Source organism: Brachionichthys hirsutus, unplaced genomic scaffold, assembly GCF_040956055.1.
Source record: "Brachionichthys hirsutus isolate HB-005 unplaced genomic scaffold, CSIRO-AGI_Bhir_v1 contig_867, whole genome shotgun sequence".
NCBI classification, from domain to species: Eukaryota; Metazoa; Chordata; class Actinopteri; order Lophiiformes; family Brachionichthyidae; genus Brachionichthys; species Brachionichthys hirsutus.
In genome coordinates, this window is record NW_027180463.1 from 53593 (window position 1) to 80679 (window position 27087).

General features: G+C 45.8%; 1 protein-coding gene across 1 annotated transcript; it reads left to right on the plus strand.

Annotated features, from left to right (window-relative positions):
- The first annotated feature begins 704 nt into the window (after window positions 1–704).
- Window positions 705–26872, plus strand: LOC137915083 (rhomboid-related protein 1-like). Its single transcript, XM_068758568.1, has 8 exons — window positions 705–743; window positions 6749–6907; window positions 13418–13642; window positions 14402–14550; window positions 14673–14785; window positions 24269–24369; window positions 25687–25747; window positions 26601–26872. Exons 1-8 carry the CDS (start codon window positions 705–707, stop codon window positions 26870–26872), a joined length of 1119 nt encoding a protein of 372 aa, XP_068614669.1.
- Window positions 26873–27087: the final 215 nt, after the last annotated feature.

A 27087-nucleotide genomic window follows, 5' to 3' on the forward strand; every position in this document is an offset into this window, starting at 1 on the left:
TCTGCTTCTACATCTGTGAAATTAAAGCAATCATTGAACGAATGGAATTTTCCCTATATGCTTGCCTTTACCAGCATTTGTCTTGTTTACAGTGTGTGTTTGTGTCTTGATGGGCGGGGGGGGGTGCTAATAGTAAGTGCAAAGCTGCAGTGGAGCCCATCCCCTGCTCCCTCCCTGAGATGCCTTACTCGTAGTGAGGAGAGGAGCTGAAACCCACGGCCACTCCTTCCTCTTGTCCAATTGGAAGAAAAAGCCTAACTCCCTCCCCTGCTTCATTGGTATGCAGGCGGCACAGTGTATGTGTGAAGAGAGAGAGAGAGAGGTAGCACTCAGTGCAAGGGGATAGAGGAGAGTGAGGAGGAGGAGGAGGAGGAGAGTGAATGAGAGGATCTGCCTTGCCTGTGTGCCTGCCCTTCGTCTGCTGAAGCTGGGTTTGCTGCCGCACCACGCTGCACTGTCACTGAGCAGAACCACGGCCCGTTTGCACCCCTCAGCACCTACAGGGAGGAAGACGAGGGGTCGAGCTCACCGGGCTTTCTCCGTCATCAAGGGAGGGTGGGGGGGGGGGGGGCGAACGCAGCAGCTACCACGGAGCCTGACGCCACACAGCCCCCTCCACACTATCCCCTCATCAACACCTATCCTCTCTTGCTGTTTCCTATGCCCTTGTCCTTGGCGGGTCCTCTTACCTCCCTGGCCAGTATATGGATAGAAGCTCCCTGTTTCAGCTCATACAAGAGCAGGTAAGCGAGTGAGCGAGCCAGCAGGCAGGCAGCGGCAGAGGTTTCTATGGTTACGCGCTCCTGGCCACCTTGCCTTCTATCCAGGGATTGAGACGTGGCGGCTGGGACTGAGGGCTGATGTTATAGGATTGATAGCAGCGGGCTGGTTGCATTGGCAAAATCAGAGCATAAGACTTCATGATGGAGGCAAGCATCATGGAACCATGCGGGCCAAGAGGATGCAAGGTCAGATCATGAGCCACAGCAGCAGGGGGGGGGGGGGGGGGGGGTCTTCATGGCATGGTTTGTCAAGGAGGGACAATGAAGGAAGTGTAACTGCAAATGAATATGTGGATGGATATCCTGCACGAATGGATGATTGATGGTACGTTGTCTGTTTGTGCAATAAGGCAAAACGCTGAAGATACTTCATCGGATTTTGCTGCTGCATTGGCGTCTGCGGCAGTCACGCTGCCTGTGCATGGATTTATGCGTCTTTAGATGAATGCATGATTCTTCCTTTCCTTCTGCTTTTTTTTTTCTGTTCACCACACTTCAACAATTTGATCACCTCAGGATCATAAAAGTGGAAATATAGCAATTTTATCGTCTCTAAAAGTTAGAAAAATGAGGCAGTTCCTGAATAGAAGCTGTTATTTGACTTTAAAGTTGTCTTGTTGTGCAGCTCTGCTGTTGAAAACCTATTGTTAGTGGCTATGTGTAGACCATTGAGACACCCTTCTCTTGACATCTGGTTTCTTGGAGTCCTCCAACCAGGCTGCTGTTTTTGCTGTCGACCCAGATCTATGTTTGAGTGAGGTTCTGGTCAACCGTCTGCAAAATCAACAAGCCAAAAATAATCTAGAGGCAGGCTTTGCTCAGAAAACGTGTTTAAATTTGGTTGGGGGTTCCTGAAAACATACTTGCGTGCGTGCATGTGTGACGAGCACAGTGGCATTTTTTATGAATGCGAGTGTGAATGATTGTCCAACTTGTGGATGCCCATGTGGGTTGGGCGATACCGGTGTGGTCATACCGGTGAGTCATCCTCTGGATGAGCACTTCTGGCTGGTGATATCTCAACAATATATGTTTCTGCATTGACAAACTTTAATGTGGCACCAAAAGACCACGACTCATCTTTGTCAGTCCATTTTCAACGTAGCCGGCCGGAGATGGCCGATATTTCCTCGTTGTAAGCGGTTGCTTTATTGATTGTGGCCTTACTCTGCTTTTGCCAGTGTGTTCGTAAGGCATGTTATTGTGAAGACTGCAGCCTTTTTTTTAAGTGTAAGTCTGGACCAAATAACTCGCACCCTCTGGATTCCATGCGGCGGCCTTTGATTTGGAAAAAGTCTCTAATCACACACACACGGCTGAAGTTAAAGCTGCCAACGGCATTTGGCGTGTGATCAGGGGAGCTTGTTTTTAACAAAGCCTGCAGCCTGTCTAAATATTAGGCCTCTTTTAGCCATCCAGCAGAATGTTTTTCAGAGCATGCCACCTTTTTTTTTTTTTTTTTTTTTTTACAGCTCTGCCCTTCAGATTTATTTGGGCACATTTCGACTCGAGGCTTCCCACACTGACATTGTCCCATTAGCCCCCCCCCCCCCCAGCAAATCCACAAGAGCATCTGGAGGTCAAGTGTTTCGTGTGAGGGCATGTTATGTGTAGTCGTCTGCAAATGGATATAAGTATTCGGGCACAGTCGCCGTCTGTTCTTCGCAGTCGAGGCTTTTAAACCTGCAATCAAATACCTTTTTTTTTAGAAACATTTCATTTTTCAGCAACAACAACAAAAAATCTTACATTCAAACACTCATTCGAGGAACCTGAATGGTTTTGCGGGGGTTCTGGAGTTTTTGACTGGAGGTGCTTGAGTTTACGTGAGCGCTGCAGTGAGGAGGGGATTGCAGCCCTGTCACAGTGAACCACATGAACGTGCACGTGCGTGAACGAGAAAATAACAGTGACAACATGAATGAGTTTGTTAGTCTTTGTCTGCAGGAGGTTGCAAAGCCGAGCGCAGGCTATTTCTGGCCTATGCAGGCTCACACACATGCACACCACGAGAGTGTGCACACGCACGCATAGCTTCACTAATAGTGTTTCCATTGCAGCAGTGATAAGGCAACTTGATGGCTGGCGGCACTCAGCCACTTAAGAGCGCTATCTCGAGTTGGCGACCATCCGCCATTCGGGTTTTATTTATATCTCTGCAGGATGGATCTGGGGGTCCTCACACATTTATGTCAAGGAGAAGCATGAGGCTCCCAGACATTGTCATTCCTTGATGCTAATATGCAATGAGCCTTCCTTGTGTTTAAATACCAGGAAGTGTAATCAGCTGATTGTTTTCATTAAACACAGAGGTCTCGACATGCATGTATGCTTCAGGTCAACTCGACTCCAGTTAATCCTGATTTGAAGATTGAGTGATTAGTGATTAATCAGTCTATGTTGCGTCAGAAAATGTTTTCTTCATCTGCACAATACTTACGAACTCAAATTTGTAATTTGTTCTCATTAAAGATAAAAAAAAAAAGGATTTTCATTTTTGAAAATCTTTCTGAATAATGACAAAAAAGATTAAATTGATTGGCAAAAATCCTCAAATAATTTTATGTTGATTAATTAAATTTCTCAAAGTGTTATCTCTGGTTGATTTACCTTTTTCCCAGCGGAAGAAGCCGGAGGGATAAAACCGTCTTAGCCATAGCTAAACATTTAGGGTGAATTCATGACAGGTGTAGTGCTGTAAATCTCAGCGTAGCGTTAAACCGGGATTCTGCTAAGTCAGCGTGCGATGGGACCGAGTCGGTCCTCTTATAGCTGCTCCTGCTGTGTCTGCGGCTGGGGTTCGTGGGTTGCACTTGAGCCCCAGTGGAACAGAGTGGAAGTCAGCCAATGGACTTTGGTCAGTGGGAGTAGCTGCTTTAAAGGTAAAAGAGGGCCCCGGGAGTAACACCGAGATCATGCTCCTGCAGATAATGTATTTACTCCCTTCACCCATTACATCCATACATATTCTCATTTCATTTCCACATTCCCTTCCTCCCCAACCCGCTTATGTGCTTTTCCTTTGCTTCTTGAGCGCCAATATGTCGGATTGGGGAAGGTGGGGATACAAGAAAGGAATGACAAATGGGCAACCGGTAACTATGGCAACACATGCAGCTTGTCAAAGTGTCGCCCTCACCGGTTTTGGATCGCTTCAATAACAGATTCCCCCTCAGCTCCTTTTCCCTTTCTCTCGCAAGCCGCCTTTCTTTCTGTCTCTGCCCCCCCCCCCCTCGTTCCCACACGTCTCGCGCCCTCCTTGCCAATACTCATTCACGTCAGTGTACCTCATATCGCTAATTGATAAACCTAATTGGCTACAAAAAAAAACGATCCCCATCTCCTTGTTCTCAGCAGACAGCCCCCCCCCCCCCCCCCCCCCCCCATGTGTAACGTGGTTCCGAAATAAGGCCAGGCCACAAAGGGAATAGTCGCGTCGTGGCCTGGCAGCTCAGCATCAACGCTTAGTTTTAGCGTGAACGCGTCCATCTGTATGCAGCGATGCTGCGCGTCTGCGCTGCGGCTGTGTGCGTGGTGACGTGCCGACATATGGAGGCTGACAGCAATCAGACGTCCCAGTGCGGCTCTGTGTTCGCCCTGTCAGCCCCAACTGAACCAGGAGCACGTTAGATTCTGATCTATCCCCTCTGTGTGGTAACTGAACACGAACTGCTGGAGTGTGTTCAGTCCTCTTGGAGGAAAGCGAAGAGGAGGACTCGCTGTGGAGGAACACGAACGGAACACCAGAGAGTGGCAGGACGTTTAGGCGCTCTGTTGGTCTGAGTTTGATTTCTGCCTGGCTTCCTCTGCTCTCCTTGCATCCCCAACGTTTTCTTTAACCATTTTTCACCTCCTGTTTTCCTCCTGTCTGTCCCTCACCTTCATTCTTCACGTCATCCTGGCATGCTGGCTGAATCTGCACCATTTTTGCTATGAGTTTTAACAACCGTCCATGGAAAACGAGGTTAAGGGGATTATCTAAAAATAGACCAAGCCCCCCCCCCCCCCCTTTTTTTTCACAAATGTAGTTTTATGTACATTGCAGCCAGCGTTGGAAGGCTCAAGGACTGAGATGCACGGCGGTGACAAAGAACAAGACCGGAAATCGCTTGGTGTTGCATGGATTCAAACGATGCACACGAAGAGAAGGAGGTTGAGAGCGGATGCCTTGTCAGGGACAGTGACGTTTGTGTGTGTATAGAATCGTGGAAATGTTGGTGAAAAGCTCGACAAGCCCCACAAGTTAAAGTTCCCAAACACAACGAATATATCTGTGACAGTCTTGAGTCAAAATAGCAAACAGATGCTGCAGGACAGCGTCCCTCTTTTCTGTCTCAAACGGCTCTGTCAGAAAAGCCTCTGAAAACGAAATGTTCATTGCGTGCACGCGCGCAGCTGCATGCATGTGCACGCACTACACAAACTACGAAGGATTGACTGGATGGTTTATTTAGCTGTTTTTGGGTTGATAATGGCCCAAACCCACCGAATGAGTCGCGTAGAAACATTAGAAAAGTGAGGTTTTCCATAATATTTCCCCTTTAAGGAAAGAATAGATTAACAGCAAAACAAATTCTTTCTCCGGCATGGTGGCTTAGCTCTTCCTCTCCTCGAGGGATAAGGAACTCTTAAACCTTGCTCTGTCTCTTCATTATAAATACATTTTCGGTTGATTTTCTTCTTTTATTTCAGCCGCTAATTGCTCCGAGCTTTGTTGTCTGCACACACACTGTCTTCTTCTTATTACAACCCTATATTCTGCCTTTCTGGCTCACAGTTCAGCTTATGTTTGAAGGGAGAAATAGAACTTAGTGTGGGGGGCGCTTGGTTTAATCTAAATCACACGCATAAAAATTACCATGGGAACAGTCTAGTTCCCTCATGTGTCCGATGGAATCCAGTTTGAGCAGACCAGACTAAGTCGGCCTAGACAGGATTCTTCTCGTGGGCTTGTGACGTGGGCCGCGATGATCCAGCACGACTGACTGACTCCACGCTGACGCAACATCTGCAAGCTCACTCTTCCCCGGGGCAGCCAAGAGGCTCTTGGTTTACTGTCTGAAACCTAATGAGACCGTGTTGGCATTTAGGAAACAGTAAAATATTAAGCAGCAAAGGCTCTTCCCGTGTGGTCTCTTTGCGTTGTTGCATTTTGTCATCGGGCACATTTCACGTAATCAGAGGCACCGAGAAGAGCTCGCACTTACGAGCAGAAGGCGAAGGAAGGAAGTCATGCAAATAGTAGGTGAAGCTTAAAAAAACAACAACTTCCTCCTTGATACACAGCGTATATTTTACAAGCTGTTTTTACCAGGGTGCTATTTTAAACAACCACGGTCAGCCATCTTTATGACGCTCTCTCAATTATGAGGCGCTACACTGCTGGTGATTTTTAAGAGCCACCCTGACAACAAACTGTGACCCAGGGCAGACTCCGACATTCGAATCAAGCATCCACTCGGAAACAAAGAGTGAAAAGTCAACCTCATTTAAATGGGAGGAGGGTTTTTTCAGGCTATATTTAGGATGGCCGACTGTGCCTAACAGCAACGTACCGCTCTGTCTTCTCTTCTGGCTCCCAATAACAACCACCCCGCTGTTGGCTTTTGCAGACGCGCCTCCTTTAATGAGGTTGAATGAGGCTTTTTCTGGAAGCGGGTTTTAAGGCATCTTAAAAAGGAGTCGTAGTGTTTGATTCTGGCGTCTCTATCTGAGCTTATGCATTCAGCCTGTAGCTTCCATTTGTCTTAATGAGTATCTTTTGTGTCTCCTTGTACGCGTCTTGGCTGTCCATTACCGTTGCGTTCTCTTCCCTCGGGGCGAACTTACGCTTCATCTTTGCAGCGCTGTTAATGAAAATAATCACCTTTTCATGCAGTAACAGAAACGTCTCCAGCGTAATTGTTGTCAGCGTTGCAGAGTCCGTCCCGGTGGCATGACGGCTGGCTGTTGTTCTCTTTGTCCAGCTGGATCCAGACAACACCGGTTTCATTGCAGTGGAGAACTTCACCAGCTTGGTGGAGCACCATGAGCTGCAGCTGGACCCGTCCAAACTGGACATGCTGTTAGCCCTGGTCCAGAGCAATGAGGAAGGCCAGGTGTGCTACCAGGAGCTCATCGAGCTGGTGAGTGGGCAGTGCACGCACACACACACACACACACATATGCTGCACATGGAGTCATGCAAGGCATTTAATGTCCTGCAACAAATCTTCGCCGATATTTGGTGGCTTTCAGAAAGGTTACGGAATCGATTCAGAGCAAACCATTGCGCTTTGCTGTCATAAATCATTTAGCATTTAGGGATTTGACCCCCACCCCACCTCACCATAACAGGTACTAAAAATGCCAACATTACGCTGACAGAGCCACAATGTCCGACTGACGAATTCAAACATCGCCATTAAGAGGAGAATCGATTAAATTAGCAAGAACACTGATGCTGAGACCCGACTCGACTCGAAACACTTCTTGCTTTGAGGCCGATTTTATCCTCACAGCTTCTAAGTGAAGCCCTGGATCTTCATTCCCTGCCTCCTCACCCATCCTTAATGTCACTTGCAACCTTATTTTAAAATTCATGCAGAGCAGCTTATGTGAAAGGCTGATATTCTAACTGTGTGGATTGAGCACCTGCCTCGGGCTCCCGGCGCCGTATGGGTGTAAGCACCAAGATGAGTTCGGCTCATCCGCTCGCTTCCTCCCTTTTATTTGTCTGTCTTGGGTTTTTATCCCCTTGGGTTTCCTGCGGTTTCAATGAGACCGAGTGTTGAGCGCCTCCTCCTACACTGCAGCCCTCTTTCTGGGGGGGGGGGGGGGTAACACAGGCATCCTCCTCCTCCTCCTTTATTCCTCAAGTTTCGTTCATTTTTTTTTTATCTGGCCCATTTCAGAGCGGTCTCATCTCCGACCTCTCTTTCTTCCAGCCATGTAATGAACCCCCCCCCCTCCTTGTTGAACCTGCTTCCTTGAACCCACAGATTTGATTTCCTTGCCTTCATCTTACACCCACTGTGAGCATATGTTGGCTTCGTTGTTAACCATGCCTCATCTAAGACGGCGTCGAGGAGACACTTTTGAAATTGCCCGTCAGCCAAATGCAAATTGCCTTCGATTAGCTGAGTGTGGGTAGTAGAAGGCAGCGATCTGAAGCAATTTGAGAATGCCTTGCCTCACAAAAATATTGACTCCCCAGGTCTGGGTTTAAAGATTTGTCTGATATTGTTCTATGCATACATTTTAATAGCACATGCGCAACGCTCACAAGCATTTTAATAATAAGTAATACAGCCACCCACTTCCTTTTTGTCTGGCATGTATCTCTCTTTACGTGATTAATACTGTGTCACATGCACACAGGTTCATTCATGCACGTGAGAGCTGCCGGTACAGATTTGCCATCTCATTTAGATGATATCGGAGCATTAATGTGGACCTGGCCTCCCGTAGCGCAGCCCATGATGCATCAGCGCTACGTGTCTCTGTTCTCTGGGCTGCGAGCCAGGCCGCTTCGCAGAAAGTGCCGCAAGTAGTTTGACATATTCAAGCAGGTCATTGTCGAAATACATTCAGCCTATTTCTCTCCATTCCACTGTGGCGTTTACAGAGTTCTCCTACATCTGCTTAGTATTCTTTTTTTTTTTTTTTTAATTCAAAATGTTATTCCATGTTTCACAAAAGTTAGGACGGGGGGGGGAACATCAGAATGAGAACGTTGTTCTGGAGCCGTTCGGTCTCTAACCTGTCATCTGCTGCGCATGCTGTCTTCAAGCATCGCAGTGAATGACGACATCATCCCAGAAAACACCAGCATGTGCATCATGCAGACTCGGCACCCTGAAGTGGGCCAAATTGGTACAAACCATACGGAGAGGACGGGGCTGTTTCCTGTGGAGTTCCTGCGGAGCAGCCAATTGGTTAAACCATTGTGTTGTTAAATAACAAAGTGGTGCCCGATCGATCCGGGAGGTCCTCGACCCGAGGCGTTGGATGGCCTGCACAAAACACCTGTATTGATTAGGCTCCCCCTTCCTGGCACCAGTCCCCGAGTCTCTCTCGCCACTTCTCTGCTGGCACCTAACTGGATCATTCGGAAAGGTGGCCATTGGTAGGACTGGAGTGCAAAAGGAGAATCCTCCATTGGATAATTCGTGATAGTGGATCACTTTCACATCTGTGAAGGCACCATTACTGTTGGAAAAGAACACGCAGGCGCTGCCATTCAGACCTTTTTATCAGGGCCCTTCTTCCTTATCCCAACCAGACAATAACAACAGAGGAGTTTCACAGTAAGAGTCATGAGCAACTGAAGTCATAAATCAAATAAGAATAGGACTTCAATTAGCAACAATTAGCCGTGCTTCTTCCCAGAACATCACTGAGAGCTGTTCAGAAGAAAACATGATGCAACACAATAATACACAGGTGTTGTTGTTTTTTTACAAAACATGTTGCAGACGTCAAATTCAGAAAAACAAAAATACAATTTGAATATTAAATCTTATTTTATCTTTGCGTGTTTGTGTGTGTGTGTGTGTGCTGTGCCGGCGTGCTCAGTCCTCGTCTCTTCAGTGCTTTCAGCCAACAAGCTGTTGCGCGTTGTCTCTGTCGTGTCTTTAGCGCGTGTCTACAACATGTTTGTGTTTTGTTGCTCTACATTCGCTCGGTGCAGCTTGAATCCACGGCGCTTCTCTCGACCGCAGTGGGTGTAAATGTTTGAAGCAACAGCTTCTCTGCTCGGCTTGTGTGTGTGTGTGTGTGTGTGTGGGGGGGGGGGGGGGCGGTTCAGTGTGAGAGTCTCTGGCATTGTTCATGTTCAACACATCTTTCATGCAGGGAGATCTCACCCTGAGAGCTCCAGAGGGGTGAATAAGTAACACTCCGCTAAAACCTCTCCTGGGAATCTGTGCACACACACACACTCTCTCTCTCTTGGACATGTGCACTTACAAGGACTACTAGTCCACATAGTCCCACTCTACAGGACGATCAGCACACATTTTTAATCTGGGGACACGCGCAGACATTCTTTCTGCACTCTAGGAGGCTGAGAAACACCGACGGTGTCAAAGTGCCCAAGCATCTGTTTGAAACCAGGCCTGCCGGCGGATGTGCGTAATTTTACATTCTCTTTGAAGAGACTCTTCCGAAGCTATCGGGTACCAGCTGTGAAAGTGAAGAAGTGTGTCATTGTTTTCCTTCGGGTGGCAATTTGGCTAATGTTCAACAGGGATCCAAAATGGCTGCCATGGTTAATTACATGGGTAGAGGGTGTATTTTTGAGATTTTTTTTTGGGGGGGGGGGGGGTATTTTTGTTCAGGTTGAAGGATTTTAAAAATGCGGTTGCTTTGTGACTTTTTCTTTCCCGCTGACTTAATGGTTCACTTCAATGTTCTGTTCCCTCAGGAAAGAAGCGTTTATCTAAGATGTATATTCCAATGTTCCGGTTGCATCTTCTGTGTCATTGGAAGTTTTTTTTGGGTGGAAAAGGCACTCGCAGAGAGCGGAAACGAGCGTCCCCGTTACGTGCAAAGAGTGGACACACGGCAATTTTAAAGTTTTCAAGTAACGTTCTGTCCCCAGGGACGCAGCGGCTACCAGTCAACATCACTTCCCGCACCAAACTCCCGTCAAGGCTTTCTTGTTTAGACGCTAAAAGCGCTGCACTTTGCTTAAGTGTCCCGATTTTGTTTTTGTTTTTTTTCTTGAATTTTAGCGCTGCAATGATTAAAGCATGAGGGATGTCTGCAAACTGCTGAGAGAGAGTAAAAGGTGTACCCTCAATTCTAAAGCGTTTGTGCGAGAAAGAACCCGAGTATCTGGGTCAGAGTGGAATCAGCAGGGGCCGAGATCTGCAGTGATTTAGATTCTGCTGCAAGACTTCACGAGTGAGTGGGAGCGAGTAAGAGCCTTTGGATTTAGTTTCACAAATTAGATCATAAATGGGTGTCGTGTGCATTGATGGTCCGGAGGTTGTGATTTATTATGCAAGCCCAGAAAATGGCTGCTGTAATGAAATGCTGTAGTAATGATGCAGAATTCATCACGTGTAAAAGAGGGGTTGCCACAAAGTGAAATACACTCGGGTTTATTTTGAGTCTGCGGGGCAGTCACCTGAACGGTTTTTAAGCCACGGCTTTGTTATGACTAATTAGCATTGAGCTGTGAGGTATTGACCATGTGGTGTGGATAATTAAGCCATCAAGGACAAATGACTGGACCTTAGGCAGCATGGAGGAGGAGGAGGAGCCTTGCTCTTTGAGACACACGTGCACACTGCTGTCAGTGCGGCCCATCCATCCATCTCTAAAGGGGATTACTATCTTTATCTTTGTGCTCTTAGCTTCAGCATCAATTATTCCCTCTCGGGCATCACCCCGTCGAGGCGCTTTCACCATTCCACCATCACCATGTTGCATCTAATGTGATTTTCACCGCGCCTTGCCCCGTTGCTGCCCGCTTTGGCTGCTTGCGTGGGTGTTAATGTCTTGTTTGCCGTCTCCTCCTTGTTGTCACTTCAAAAGGCTGCTGGTGTTCGCTTTAGAGACGGCGGCCTTTGCTTGTCGGGGATGGTGAGGAAGACTTGACGGAGGCGGTATGAATGGGAGAGGATACTGGTCGTGGTCGTGATGTGGCCAAACACGAGTCAAATAAACTCTTTATTTAAGAAGAGACAGCAGAAGCACAAAACACAGCCAAACCCTCCTCTTCGTCTGAACATTATTCCTCTTTTTTCATATTGAAATCAATATTATGAAGATATTTTAAGCCGCATCCCACCTTCACTGTTCATTGGTGGCTTATACAATATGTGATTCAAGCCCACCCGGGCAGGCATCTCATCTTCCCTTCTTAATTTCCCCCTCTTTTCTCGTCTTGTGATTTCACTCCCTGCCTCAAGTATGGCATAATTGCATTTTCCGGGCCTGATTTCCATACTAAACACGCATCGGCCCTCCCTTCTGCGGGAGAGCCAGTAGCCTGAGCTCGACATCACTCTGGTTATCACCGTGCAACAGGCCCGTGCACCCTCACTGTACACCCATGAGTGTTTCCTGAGTGATTCCTTCACTAAAAATGTCCCTTGCTCCATTGACGGTGTGATTGGTTCATTACTTCATTATTTTTATCCTTTATTTGCCGTATTTGTCCCCCAGTACACTTTGCTCATTAGCTTTCGTAGCGATTTGACCCACAGTATCTTTCATCATGTCTTTAGCTCTGTCCAGTATAAGGAGACTTCAAGCAGCGGGAGCTGCCTAATGAATTATGAATGGTGTACTTCAGTGCCATCCTTCCGACAGTCTGCCTCTTGAGGTTTCAGTACGCTTCAAATAAAGCTGCTGTAATATCTGTGGATGCTGTAGGAGAAGCCTACGCTTGTGATCTGCTGTTGTAAATTTATACGGGTAACAACAGTACCTGTTTGTGACGCGTCGCATCACATCAAAATGCTCGTTTTTATTCTCAGTGCAAATGAGCTGCTTTGGTTTTACTACCCCAGAGACGTCAGGCGTCTGGCATTACCGCTGAGCATCAGCCCTTAAATAAATCTTTGCTTGCTGCCTGTAAGGAAATGCAGATGCTGACTCTGAAGGATCCATCCCTGCTGTGGGGAACTGGTCCCTCTGTGTTTTCAGTGGATACTCTGGCAGAGTAGCGCTCCCCTTTTATCCTGACGTTTTTCCTCCTCGGCTGTCAAAATAGTGGCATTAGGATAGTTTTCATGCTAAGCCTCCGTTAAAGAACTTACCAAGAGCTGGTCCTGCCGGCCTGTAGGCTGTTGCAGAGCTCCTGCTCGCTCAGCAGGCCTGGAGCCTGTGATAACATAAATACAGACACACAACCGAATACACGCACGCACATTTTTTTTTTTTTCAACTGAACCGGCTCTTTTTTTTTAAAAAAGATTTTGTTTTCGAGGGTAAACTCACTTAACTCACCGCCAAAAACATGCAAGTTGGGTGAATTTGTTAGACTAAATTGTCCGTAGGTGTGAGTGTGTGTGTGTGTGTGTGTGTGTGGGTGCGGCCCTGCGGTAAACTGGTTTGTCCAGAGTGTACCCTGCCACTCACCCCGTAGACTGCTGGGACCCGGTAACGGTTGGAAAATAAATGAATGGGTGAATGTTGGCTCCCCATGTAGGATGATTAGTTATGCTGATGATCTTCCCTCAGACGCTCTCCTCCTTCACTGACTTTTTGACCTACTTGGCGTGAATAAGGTGATGGATTTAATTCCAAAAAGAAGAAAGATGAAGCGGCAGGGGATGATGAGACCTACTGATCCTGGAGGGATCCACCTGCTGACAACAATATCATGAAACCGCTGGTTTCCTGCAGTAAAGGCTTAAAATCAGTAGGGAAGAAGACAAAATGATCGTGAGACTGGATATATGCCGATTTGCTTTCTCTCTCCCTGAAGGATAATTGAGAATCCCGATACCACTTTTGTCTGCTACAGCTTAGCTTTTAAGACCAGAAACAGTGGCTGCGTCCAACGTAACAGAATCCATTTCCCCAACATGTTGAATTATTTCTTTCTAAATAAAATGGAAACGTCTGCCTTTGTCGCCAGCAGGAAATTGCACTGAATTCTCAAAGTCAATCCATTAAAACTTTCTTCCTCTCCTCAGATGAGCAGCAAACGCTCCAGCAGTTTCAGACGCGCCATCGCCAACGGCCGGCGCACGCTGCAGAGGGAGATCCTGCTGGACGAGACGGGCCTGGGTCTGTACAAGCGCTTTGTTCGCTATGTGGCCTACGAGATCCTGCCGTGCGAAACGGACCGACGCTGGTACTTCCACCAGAACCGCCTGTGTCCCCCACCTGTCTTCATTGCCGTCGTCACCATCGTCCAGGTGAGGTTTAAGAGGCGACGTCATGCATTTGTCACATCACTGACTTTAGACTGTCGGCTCAGTTGTTCAACGCAGACCCTCTAAAATGATTTTCTAACTTTGATCATTTGCTTAAACTCGAGCTGGTAACCCATTTGGCAGTCGGGGGGCTTAGTGAGTGCATTTAATGCCATTCCTCCAAGCTGAAACGTGCAGCAGCCTCCATGCAGGGATTTTCTTTTTCAAAGACTGATTTTAAAACCAGGTCAGCAAGCACCTCCAGCCAATGACCTATTCTGTCCATTTGGGGCAAAAAAGCCACCAATAACCCCCCCCCCCCCCAAAAAACACACAGAGACCTCAGTTAAATAATTGCAGATTGAAATGTGGAAATAAACTACAGCTTCTTAACAAGCCTTCAACCTTTCAATCTGAAATCATCATAATTCCCAGCAAAGAAAGCCAAGTGCTCTCGTAAAGCCTCCAAATGGAGCTGAATGGTCTGTAATGACAATGAGGATGTGATAATAATGGTTCACATTCATTTTAATTCACAGAGACGATGAGTCATTATTTTATGAAAGGAAATTAATGGATTTGAACCAGATGTGTGCCTTTTCCCTCCGGGCGGTAATTAGCTCCACGAGGCTAATAAGCATCGGCTAAGGAATAAAAGAAAGACGTTCATAAACCACAATGTTTTTGTTTTGTGGCACAGTTTCCCACCTTTTGTGCCGGCAGTTTGCTCGGAGCATAAAGGATTTTGTGTCTGCGTTGCAGATTATCGTGTTCATGTGCTACGGCATCATGCTCAACAAGTGGGTGCTGCAGACGTATCAGCCGGACTTCATGAAGAGCCCTCTGGTCTACCATCCTGGCCACCGGGCACAAGTGTGGCGTTTCTTCAGCTACATGTTCATGCACGTTGGGTACGAGCTTCCATTGGCCGTTGCTCTTCATACCTGGCTGCTGATGCTGAACCCCCCCCCCCGGAGGGCGGGGACAAACGCTGTCCTTTAAATTGTCCTTTCCTTCTGTGCCCTCTCCTCAGTTTGGAGCAGCTCGGGTTCAACGCTCTACTGCAGCTGATGATCGGCGTTCCTTTGGAGATGGTCCACGGCATCTTACGGATAAGTCTCCTCTACATGGCAGGAGTCCTTGCTGGTGAGCGTCTTTTATTTATATGCAAGCCAACTTTGTCCATTATGACCATATTATTTAGCATATTTTATTTACTTATGTCTCAATTTACATTTTGAGGTGAAATGTTGAACATTTTGGTTCTGGCATGAAACATGCAGTGACTTAGAAGTTTTTCTTAGGACATGTCTGGTGTTGCATTTCAACAAAGAATTCAATGCCCCTCCAGTGAGACTGAATTATTTTGGATCCACACCTCGAGCTGACCAATTTCAATGATTTTAATAAGTCCAGCCCGCCTGGTTGGACATTTTGAAGGAAAAATACGAGTGACTTGCCGTACCCAGAGATCTGCGGTGCTCGAATCCTCGTTGGTGAGAAACTCTCTCTCCTCTGAGCCAGTTTGCAGATTGGAATTTTAAAATCCACTCTGATTGGTGGATGTTGTTGTTGTTGTTGCAGGTTTTTTTTCCTCGAAAAGCATATTTTCAAACGTATCGGTACAGCTGCGTAAAACCTCGTCTCCCTTTCATCTTCACGGGGAACAACTACAGTCTTGGATCTTTTAGAACTCCCCCCAACCGTTACTAAAAGTCAATTATTATTTTTTTCTCTTCTCTTCACACGCAGTAACAAAATGGAGTTGCAACTGCTCGAGGTGCCTCTGCAGCAGCCTTGCCTTCAGTACCCGCCTGCACACACACTCTTGACACTCGTGCATTATTGCAACTTTGCTTTGTTTTAGCAATGATGACAGAGAGGGATCAAAGTCAATGATCATGGGACAGTCAGAGAAAAAGTGGGAGAGTAATGCGGGGAAATCCGCATGAGATGCTGTTTGTAGATCTGAGCTGCAGCCCGAATCCGCCTGTAGAACGCGGCGTGGAGAGACGGTACTGTCTGTGCCCCCCCAGAGCCAGGAGATGAACTGCGTTCATTAGCATTTCCATGCTTGAGTTACTTGGCCTTATACTTGCTGAACCGGTACAATGATACAAGCTGAAGCTCTGCGTAGCAATCTGGAATTAGATTTCCGTTTCACTCGATTTTAAATCAAACACAAATGTTTGTGTCAACGCTCGGTTGATTTCAAGTTCAAGGAAGAGGAGAAAAAGGCATCGCCTGAATTGCTGCCGAGCTTTGATGAAGCGCTGAGCTGGTGTTTGCATTGAGCACAGCAGGAGATTTTCAGAAGAGACGCCATGTGCAGTCAGGCACAGCGGCGTTGATGCCATGCAAATTCCACACAGAGCAGCTCACTAAGCGTTTGACTGAGAAAATAGTGTTCACCACTACAACACCATTATCTCAAAGGGACTGCAATATACGTGTGTGTGTGTGTGTGTGTGTGTGTGCAGACGTCACTATTCCTTCTGCCAGTTTTCCCTACGTCTTGTAAACGTTTTGCTTGAGGATGTTAGAAATTGCTCGTCGACTACTCGGTTGTGAGTTCAGTAATGTTCACCGCTGCTGTCACCTTTTGCACACGTTTTATTTCCGTGCTGCAGCCGAGTGTTTGGGTTACAGCTCTGCTCAGTGTTTGTATTTACGGAAGAACATGCTGCAGGTACCGTGCCTCAAACGCTGCACAATCCCGACGCTGCAGGGCTTCCCTTCAAAAGCCAAACAGGGGATTTTTTAAATCTGGGAATTTATAAACTCCGCCGAGGCAGGCATTATGAAATCGACGCCGTTGGTTTGTTTGTGTGTCTGTTAGCAAGATAACTCAAAACATCACAGATGGATTTTGATGAAATGTTTGTTGGGAATCGTACGAGGAACGGTTGTTCAAATTTTGGTGATGATCCAGAAGAGGTTCTGGATCACTTTGACATTTTTGTTAACATTGCAGTCAATATATATATAGATTGAAAGAATCCATTTTCCACATGGAGACATGGTGTTACACAATTGATTAATCTTGAACATGGTGTGATTTGTCTTATTACGCTGGTCCTGCAGTGTAACACACTCAGACAATGATGTGACGGTGCACGTTCTGTTCTTAGACGTGTGCAGACAAAAGGAACCTGTCCTTGCCCTTTTAGCATCAGCCATCCTTCATGCAGCAACTGTGGCTGGAGACGTCCTCTGGTTTTCAAATCTGAAATTTGAGACCGTGTTGATGAGTGGAATATAAAATGTAGTCATGTCCAATACTTAAAGTCCATTCCATTATTTCCACTCATGTCTTTGAAATGTGGGGAGTTGTGGTGGAAATGTACCCCTCAGACCTTCTCGTAGCAAAAGGAGACATTTTGACATCTTATTTCCTTCAACAAAAAAAGTCTCAAATCGAATATCTTGAAACAAAAACGGCAAACCTTCTTTGCTCGCGCTGTCCACTGGTGTCCTCAGCAAAGAGGAGGAGCCGCAGCCTGTCGGTGAAACTGTAATAGAAATGTGATAAATGACTGCATGTCAGTATAACCTCCTTGTTGATGATCCAGTTGATGTTCTCATTACTTAAAAGCACCATGCCAAGTCGCATGTAATGTTTAATCTGTCAGCAGTTGATTGATGCTGTTGTGGTCTGAGCAGGACGGCGGCGGCGGCGACTCTGCTCCCTGCACCTAATTTATCCTGACGATCCGTTCTGTATTCACTCACACTAATAAAAGCCCATTCCACCTCTTCATGACTTTGGGTCCTCGGGCCTGTGTCGAACTACCGTCTCCACCTCATGTTCGGTAGCTGATTGATGCGTTTTAAAAGTGGACTGCAACATGTTTGAACTGACTGCATTCCTTTCTATACAGCCAGTATATAGACCGTTTGCAGCATAGAGTGATTTTGGTCCATCGTCGTTTTTGCTTTTGTTTAATCGCGGTCGAAGCACAAAAGCTGCAATTTGTTTTTGTTTTTTCAGAGAAAAAGTTGAAAAGTTTTGAAATACACCATTTGAGACGAATAAGTGATTAAAATCAATAAATTAAACTGAGGAAAAGAAAAAGGATAAAAAGGAGCTTTAGTTCTGGTTCTCCAAATTGGATACAGAATGACTTTTTTCTTTGTTTCACAGTTTTCTGTTACACTCAGACAGCTGATTGAAAATCCATTGTGTGCAGACAGTGAACATTATGATCTTGTAGAAACGATACCTCCAGCTTTCAGCTGTTATTTATGGACTTTCTCATTGCACGAGTTCCAGCTCCTGAATGGAAACTCGGTATAAGCCTGTAAACATGTGGTGGGTTAAAAGAGTTTAGATTTTTAAGTGCATTATGAAACTTTCTGATGCTTTAGAGTAGACGGTGCTTTATATTACGGTCCAATTTAGCTTTTTGAGGATTTCAAAGCAGCAGAAATTCTTTCATTTAAAAAAATATATATATTGATTCACAGCAGCGCTCCAGAAACCAAACAGATGGTTGTGGGATTTTCTTTTTTTGAACCGACACTGATGTACCTTCAGACTGCAACAGCAATTAAACTCAGTTAATGAGGGAGAGATGGAGATAAAATGACAATATGGACCAGAACAAGAGAGAGAAAGCATCAGAAGAGTCTTTGGGCTCTGAGTCCTGTCGAGTGCCGATGTGGAGATATTTTAACTACACTTTGAATGGCTGAAGGTGAATTTGGGACAGACAGACAGCAAAGCGGAGACATTCTTTTTATCACCGACGGCTCCGGGGTTGTCCTTGTGGCGCTACTTCCACCTGAATACCAATTATTTCTTTCTCGATCTCCCCTAGAAAGCCCATTGTTGTGGCGTGATGTGGAGTGTGTGGCTGCGATAATGCAACAACTCCGTGTACAAAGTCTGATTTCTGTCTCTTTTTAACCAAGTTCAGCTTTGAACCGCGACGTCTGAGCGAACCATGATGGTGCTCGTGCAGCACTGGGCAGACTGGTCGCGTGTTTCTGATATTCTCCAACCTGGTGCTGAGCTGAACCGAGGAGGCAGGGTGACCTTGGTGTGTTGCAGCAGCTGCCATCATGATTATGGTAATTCCCAGCCCTCCCTCCCCTCCGTCCGACTCCACGGTGAACTCTTCCTAGGTGGCACGAAGCTCACTTCCTCTACAACCACCCCCTGCAGCTTTGCTGATAACGACACAGAGCGTGACGAAGGTGTGTTTATGGATGTTGGCTTCTTCTGTGCAGAGCCAATAGGAACGCTGTGGGAGTCCGAGGGGAAGCTCTCCCTCTGCTCGGTTTCTATCCCGTTTGCATCGGTGATTAGTTCAAGGTCCCCTGGAGAGCAAGTGCATCACCTTCACGGCATCCATCACTGTGGCTTTATAACCTTGAGCACAGGAAGTGATTTCATGCTTTTTTTTTTATTGAGGGTTTTCCATCCATCCAAGGACGGCCTGTTTATTTGTTAGCAGCAGTGAATGATTGCTCTATCATGACAGGAATACGTTTTTTGTTTTAGACCTCTTCTTTTGTCATAAACAACATCGGGCATGCTCGGCTGTACGGTCATACATCTCTATGTTTTGTCTATTTGCCTCTGCCACGCACACACACACACACACACACAATATCGCCCTGATCAGATATAATTAAACATTTAACTTTCTCCTCTCAGCAGTTTTGAGGATGTGACTTGTGGAGGGTATTGATTTTTTTTCTTCCTGATGCCCCTGCAGGAAAATAAATATTATCAGATTTTCCCATGTGGCAAATTTGGACAAGGAATAAACAGAATCAATAACGACTGAAACCCAAGAGTAAAGCGTAGATACAGTGGTTGCGTTTGCATTGTGTCATTTCCCTTAAGCCAGAATTTGACACAGGCTTTTCTGTAAGAAGAGGACTCCTTTTCTGACTCCGGAGGTGTGTTTCCTTATTGAACTTGTTTGTCTCAGGATCTCCTTTAACTGCAGTGCAGGTGAGCTGTGATTAGACGCTTTGGGGATGCTGGCGGGTTGGATGCTCCTCGCAGCTTGACGCTGCAGATAAGTAAAACTGTTCACACGCCGTCTTTCCCTTCTCATCATCTGAAGGGATTCTGTCCACCAGGACATGAGGAGATGGGACAAATCTCTTATGTTTGGTTCAAGTTATTGTGCTCCAATTTAAAGAAAGCGGCCATGACAGAGGTGATACTTCTGTTATCTCTTTCTGTCTGGATGACACAGGCTTTTCCATCTCACTCCCAGGTGGGAACTATCTTTAAGTGCTGTGCTGGGGGAGCTATATTAGAGTTGGAACGAGGCTTTGAAAAGGACGCCCCTCTGTTAAACGACATTTGAAGCTATGAGCGTTTGAACTAACTGTGAAGTCGAAACAAAGACAGCTGGTCTGCTCATTGACAAAAAAAAAAAAAAGTAGGACATGTTGCCTTCAAAAAAAATTGCATATCTGCACCCCATTGTGTTCCATTGGGCAAATATGAAATGCTTGTTCAAATAGTCTGCTGCTGCAGAATGAATTTACAATTGATAAACTGATGGAATCATTTTATTTGATAAACAATGAAACATTTGTTTTCCTTGTTGAAGAGATTTAAAGAGTTGTCTGATGGTCTGACAAAATTTAGCTCATCATATAATCTTCCATACATGTAGTATAAATATTACAGATACATGCATTGGTATCTGTGAATATTGCATCTATAAAAGAATGAGTCCTTATTAAAAACAATTGTGTGTTAATTAATAGTGCAGGGTTTAATATTTAATTACTGTTGAATACGTGTATATCTTGGGTATGGGGGGGGTTTTCTGGGCCGGGGGGGGGGTACTGCTGTATATGTTACAGAAATGACAGCCTGAGTTATTCTCTTGTGATTTGGCAACCATGACGGACAGAGGAGGAGCTTGTAATTCTCTTTGCATGATTGCACTCTTAGCGTCGCTCTCTTTCTCTGTTCCTCATGCTCTGGCTCTCTTCCATCAATCTCTCGCTCTTCTTATGTGCGCTCAGTAAATAAATCTGATCAGGCATTTCCCCAGTTTATTAGCCAACGGAGGCAGCCTTGTTACTGCAGGACTGCTGACCCTAGCATATCTCTGTGCAGGGCCACAAGATTGAATGCATACAGGATAGATGTGTCAGAGAAAGGCACGTAGAAATAAAGCAACCTCAGCCTAAAAGGCAACAACACTACGATATCACTGGGGGGGGGGGTCCCCTTGCTGGCGTTTTCTTGTCACGCTTCTGATAAAACTGGTAGCTTGGAGCCCAAAAGCACGCCAGATGAGTAAGCAGATGCAGAATTGAAGTTCGGCTTTAATTCGAAATAGAGATCAGGATTCTTTCAGGTAATCCGTTCAAACAGGCAAAGGGATCCGAGGAAGAGCAGGAAAGTAAGATGAACTGAGGGCTGGATCCTGATTGGGAGAGGGGGTGTAGGTGACTGAGGAATCACGGGTGAGCTTCTCTGAGTCCATGGAGGTTGAGAAAAATACTAAATACTTTTTATTGATTTTGTCCCTCAGTGGGCAATTTGGTTTACAGCAGTTACACTTTCTAACTGCTCTGCTGCTGGTCGCCGCGTGAGCATGCGCCCAGGCAATGTGGGTGAAGTGTCTTGCCTAAGGACACAATGACAGTGTACACATGCGCCTGAGCTGGGAATCGAACCACCAACCTCTCGATCATATAGGACGACCCTCTCAACCACTGTGCCACCATCGCCCCAGAAGGAAAACACTGAGGAAAACACTCAAATTCAAAGAAAACTCGTAAATAGGTTCCCAATTAAATGTTTGTAGACAAGGGCTTCCCTCTTTGCTCATACTGGACGAGCAAACTGAATAAATGAATAAAAGCACGATGCCGAGTTGTCTGATTCCAATACTGAATAGATCAATAAACCAGAGTGGCACTGAATTTACGATTCTGTGCTGTGTACATCAATGTGCACGGTATCCTCTTAATAGGGAGACGCATACTCCTGCTTGGGATAGCTGCAGGTTGTTAATATTTTCCTCAGCGGTTTATCGTTTATCTAAAGTAAAAGCAGACACCGAAAGGCATCAGGTATACATGTGTCTGTGCAGAGCCACATTTTCCAGGGATTAGAGAGTTGTTGTGTTTTAAACATTTACTCGCTCTGTCGCAGGCTCCACTGGAATGACTTCATAGAGTTGCAGCCTCAGGGCACTGTCAAACTCTGGCCTTGGATCAGCCTGACATTCCTTCCTCGTATTTTATCGTATCCCGGAGCGAGTGGAGAAACACGAAGTTGACCCACAGCTTGAGGGGCAACTTTGACTAACAGATTTATGTAGAAAGTATAGTTTGAGTGAGGCTCATTTCTGTTGGGGATTATATTGCAATATAGCCCCCCCCCCCCAAAAGCAGGCCAGCCCATGCTTCCTCACACTGCAGACCAACTTTACGTCTGAGCTGGAGGTCTCTGCTTGTCTCCTCTTCCTCATCTGCAGGCGCCAGACGAGGAAGAGGAGACAAGGATATTAAACATGTTCATATTAATGCTGGGCCAGTTTACTTAAGAGTAATTAATAAGGGTTAGTTTGAGAGATGAGCCCACGGAGTCTGCAGTTCCCCTAAAATATAGATTTGTAACTTGTTGTTTTGAAACTTGCAATTTTATGATTTTATTCATTCGCATCTCTTTATTTGCTCATGGTCAACCGTTTCCAGTAGAAAAGCCCACTCCAAAAGGAAGCCAAACTGACAGAACCAGAGTTAACGACTACCTGATGAAGACAGTGGAGTATTTAGTGGGTAAAGACCTAGATATTTCCCACAGGAACAGTGAAACAGGACTTAAATGCACCAAGAGGCAAAAGGATGGACGGACAAGGGCAACCCGGTAATAAGAAGATTATAATTCACATCACTTTGCTACAGCATGAAATAAACTAAGGACATGTTATCACTTCATTGTCCTGCATCCACAGGAGAAGGCAGTATTACTGAAGCTCCTCTGCACTGAAGTTAAACGAATAAAAGTTGTGACTCTGTGGAAACGACGTAAAGAGAAACTCGGATGTTGATGCCGCTGAAGTCGCACCAATTCCTTTTCCCCCTTCGCTTTGAAGAGATCAGAGACCACATACTGTCTGCTAGTGTGTAATTGCAATTTGGCGGAACTGCTAAAAATGTAGCATTGTGAATCTCCTCAAATCTGTAGCTGACGCGCCCCATGAATCCACATTAAAGCGCCTATAGGTGTCGGACCGGGCAGAAATGAATGGCTCAGGAATGCGGGGTGATTACCATCTGTCCTTCCATCATCATCATCACCATCACTGCCACTGCGCGCTGACGAGGCGTTCTGTGAGACAATGCTTACTCCGTGCACTCCCCCGAGGTGCACACGCACGCACACAAACACACACTCTCACAATATGAATGCCACATCATGCATTATAGATCTAAGATCCCAACTCTGATTGTGCTCCATCAGCCCGCGCCGCTTCCTTTATCGGCTCTCTTCCGTAATTAACAGCGTCTGTGACGCTGTCCTTCCCACTGCCGCTGCCGATTCTCCCGCCCAGAATTCTGTCCCACTTCATCGCGTCAGTCAAGCGCCGCCGTTAATGCGACGGCAGGTGAAACTGTACGACGTAACTCTCAATGCTTTGATGTCTTTCTGAGGAGCTGCCGCTCTGCATTTGTCTGCCGCGTTTGTGCTAACGTCATGATCGCTGAGATACGGTCCTGCACGACAATGAGAGCGAGGCCGTCCAAAAAATGTTAATCTGTTACATTCAGTGTGTGAAAAGTCAAAGAGGAAAAGTCCTACTTGAGAGAAGCTGACATCACCATTCACACCTGCTTAAATCTACGAAAGAGGAAAATGTTTTTCAGTGGAAATTATTACATGTTTCAAAGACATTTGAGTGCTCAGGTTGGCATGAGTGGAAGAAGTCTGCGTCATGTTTTAGGGTTTTGTTTTCCAGACAGATTGCCGTTTAAAGGCCTTTTCGCCCACTTTACCTCATTAGATCCTTTCTCCAGACTGTGTGGGTTTGCCCTCGATTGGCTGTTTCCTCAAACTCCCGCTGAGCTTCGTCACGCAGGTCAGGCCAGGACGGCGTTTGTAGTTATTATTGTTCGTCTACGCTCTGTGGAGGTCGAGCCAGAGTAGATGGAAACAATCCATCAACAAATAACTGCTTAAAGATCAATAGCTGTTCATATATAACAGTACTGAGAGTGATTGCAGGTGGATGTAATTCATCGTCCTTTTACTGTCACTGTTTGCTGCACGGCCACCACTTGATCTTCTGACTTCTGCATCTTTTTATGCCCAGGATTATCATTTTCTCATGAATGTAACAGAACGCCTCGTCAGAGGTCTTACTTTGGTTGGAGAGGATTATTATTTAAATTAGAATCATGCAGTTTTGTGGATTATCTTTTTCTGTGCGCTACCGCCGGTCACATGGAGGTGTGCGACCTGTGGTGCAGACGCTCATAAAAATGTCAACTGATGCGATGCAATTTCTGTGAGGGCAGAATTTACTTGTACTGTTTTAAAATTGCCCCCCAAGGAAGGTGACTGGTTGAGTCAGGTGACTAATGCCCTTGCATGATGAGTAATTTCTCTCTCTCTCTCGCTCTCTCCCTCTGCAGGTTCGCTGACGGTGTCCATCACCGACATGCGTGCTCCAGTGGTGGGGGGCTCCGGCGGTGTCTATGCTCTGTGCTCGGCACATCTGGCCAACGTCGTCATGGTAACTGCCGTCATTATCTCCTGCATTGTTAGGTCTGAAAGCAGTTTTCAATGGGGCCAAAATGCCAGGGCTGTCTGCATGGCGTGAGGTGAAGACGCCACACGCTGCAGTCAACACCCAGTGCTACTGTTTATTTATTTATTTTTATGTGCTCAGATTTTTTTTTTCCTGACAGACATTAGTTGGAGTTTTTCTCTGTAACTGTAGGATAGCATGAAGATGATAAATCTGTTTTACTGCAGCGCAGTGATTGTTGAATTACTAATGAATTTTCCATTTGTCCTATTCGGAAAATATTTTTCTGAATGTTTTTGATGACATTTATTTACTGCTGAATTAGACATAACCTGCTCTCTGTCGCTTAAATTAAATAATGTATGACATTATTTTATGCTATTATTAGACAGCATTTACAGTATTTCAGCGCACTAAAGAAAACAAGCACAAGCTTGATGCATTTTTTTAGGTTCCTGTCAGAAGGTTTACGTGTGAGATGCCTTCCACGCTATGCTCGGCTCTCGAGGCAGTGTTACATCTGACGAATCACTTTAACTAATGTTGCTGTTCACTGTGGGCAGTGGAGATGCCAGCAGGGATGGAAATCAAAAGCGTGCTGACGGGCCCAAAGCAAACACTGTGGAACTGTAGCATCTATCGGACAGTTCATTTGTATTTTATTGGGAAATCCTTCTTAGTTCTGCTCTGATTAGTTCTTTTCTATAGTTTGTTTTTGAAGGAGCTCTTGAACCCTTGACTTAACTCAGAAGATTCCCCACCCCTCCATCATCGAGCTCCGTCATCCGCTTTGTTCGACACAAATCTTCAGGTGTAGTGGAGGTTCCAGCGCGATCTATCGAGACAAACTGTCAGAATTGAATCTCGAGTTTGTTATTTTTTTTATTTTATTTTTTAACAGATCTGGATATTTCTAAAGGGAAAAAAGAGCTCTTGCTTTTTCGAGCGATTATGCTTCTATCTTCTGGGAAGCAAGCTTTCTCTTTGAGACGTCCGCGCATCGCACATGTCACATTCCTTCAGCTTCCGTTTCAGCTCAGGAGAAAGCAGTGGTCCCGGGTCAGACTCGCATACCCACAGCCTGGAAATTAAGGGGGGGCAATTGGTACAGTTTTTCAGCCTGGAGAGTAAATGTGCTAATAAGTCAGGATAGCGGACAATAAAACGGGCTATTCATTGGCCCATTCTCCCCCTCTGTGATTGAGGTGTTTCTCTCTCGACTGCTAATAAGCTCTTGTTTTAAAATCATGCATGCTGTTCTGATTGTTTCTGCTGATGAGATGTCCCGGCTCTGTGTTGCAGAACTGGGCTGGGATGCGCTGTCCATACAAGCTGCTCCGTATGATCCTGGCTCTGGTTTGCAGTAAGTTGCCCAGATTCACGCTCTGGTTTTTTTTTTCTTCTTCTATTGTTGCTATTAACGTTGGGTTTTATGGTCAGATTTATAGGGGGTATTTGTATTTTTAATTTTCCACATATATTTAAAAACCACACACCTGTTCTGAGTGTGTGTGTGTGTGAGTGTGGGGGGGGGTAGAATATCATAAAGCTGCTTCAGTTTGCCACTGGCTGAGATGTTTCATTATTGGACATATTGCTTTGTTTTCAAAGCTTTTGTGTCGTACTATTTGTCCTTTTTCTCCCTATGAGTGCCGATTACACTGCGACTTTCATTAGTGGGCAATATGTTCCCTCCATCTGTCCTGTGCCAGCCGCCCCTGGACTGAGAGCGTAGCCAGTCTGCTTGGATGTGATATTCCTCCGCCGAATTTTAACAACAAACGCACCAATTCAGAATAAAACCTGTCACGTTCTGTGAGATAAGAGCAAAACATTTGTGCTGTAGTGTTTATTTAACTTTTGAAGAGCAGCAACAAGCAATGGCAATTAACATTCGGAAGCATTTACAAAAAAACATGCATTGAATTAAATCTTGCTGTGATCTACTTTTGCCATTACAACAGTGCCCTGTCATTTTCACACATTATCCATTATCGCAAAGGCTGGAAAATGAACCTGAACCTCTGCAGCGCTGATCATGTCTGTTTATTATTTTAGACTTTAAGTATCAAAAAGCTCAGCATGTTTGGGAGTCTTTCTTGCATTTGGAGAAAAGCATGAAATAATTTCATAAATTTTCTTATCAAACTCTTGCCAGAAAGCAAATCCTTCAAAAAGTCAAAAGTTTTTTTCTCTCTCTGCTCTGCCTGTCTCAGTGAGTTCAGAGGTGGGCCGTGCAGTCTGGCTCCGTTACTCCCCACCGTTGCCCTCCTCTGGACCCCAACCCAGCTTCATGGCTCACCTGTCGGGGGCCGTGGTTGGCATCAGCATGGGGCTGCTGATCCTGCGCAGCTACGAGGAGAGTCTGCAGAAACAGTGCTCCTGGTGGGTCATTGTCTTCTCCTTCATCACTTTCCTCCTCTTTGCCATCTTCTGGAACATCTTTGCCTATGAGCTACTGGGAGTGCAGATACCACCTCCTCCCTGATGAAGCCCCCCCCCCCCCCCTCTCCCTCTCAGCCACACAGGGCCTCCTCCACATATAAAATGACTCCAACCCTAATCCAAACAAAGGTTGCCCTTTGACCTTAGTTTACTTTTCCAAGTTAGACCTGGCAGAAATGAAACAAAAGCATTAAAAACATAAACAACATTTTTTTTTACAGATACTTTGCAAATCAAAGAAATATGTCTCTTTTATTA

What these genes read in the sequence shown, in the direction of transcription:
- LOC137915083 (XM_068758568.1), top strand. Translation starts at nt 705, where the DNA reads ATGGATAGAAGCTCCCTGTTTCAGCTCATACAAGAGCAG. An exon ending in TTCAGCTCATACAAGAGCAG is followed by an intron (nt 744 to 6,748) that starts GTAAGCGAGTGA and finishes CTCTTTGTCCAG; the next exon opens with CTGGATCCAGACAACACCGG. An exon ending in CCGTCGTCACCATCGTCCAG is followed by an intron (nt 13,643 to 14,401) that starts GTGAGGTTTAAG and finishes TCTGCGTTGCAG; the next exon opens with ATTATCGTGTTCATGTGCTA.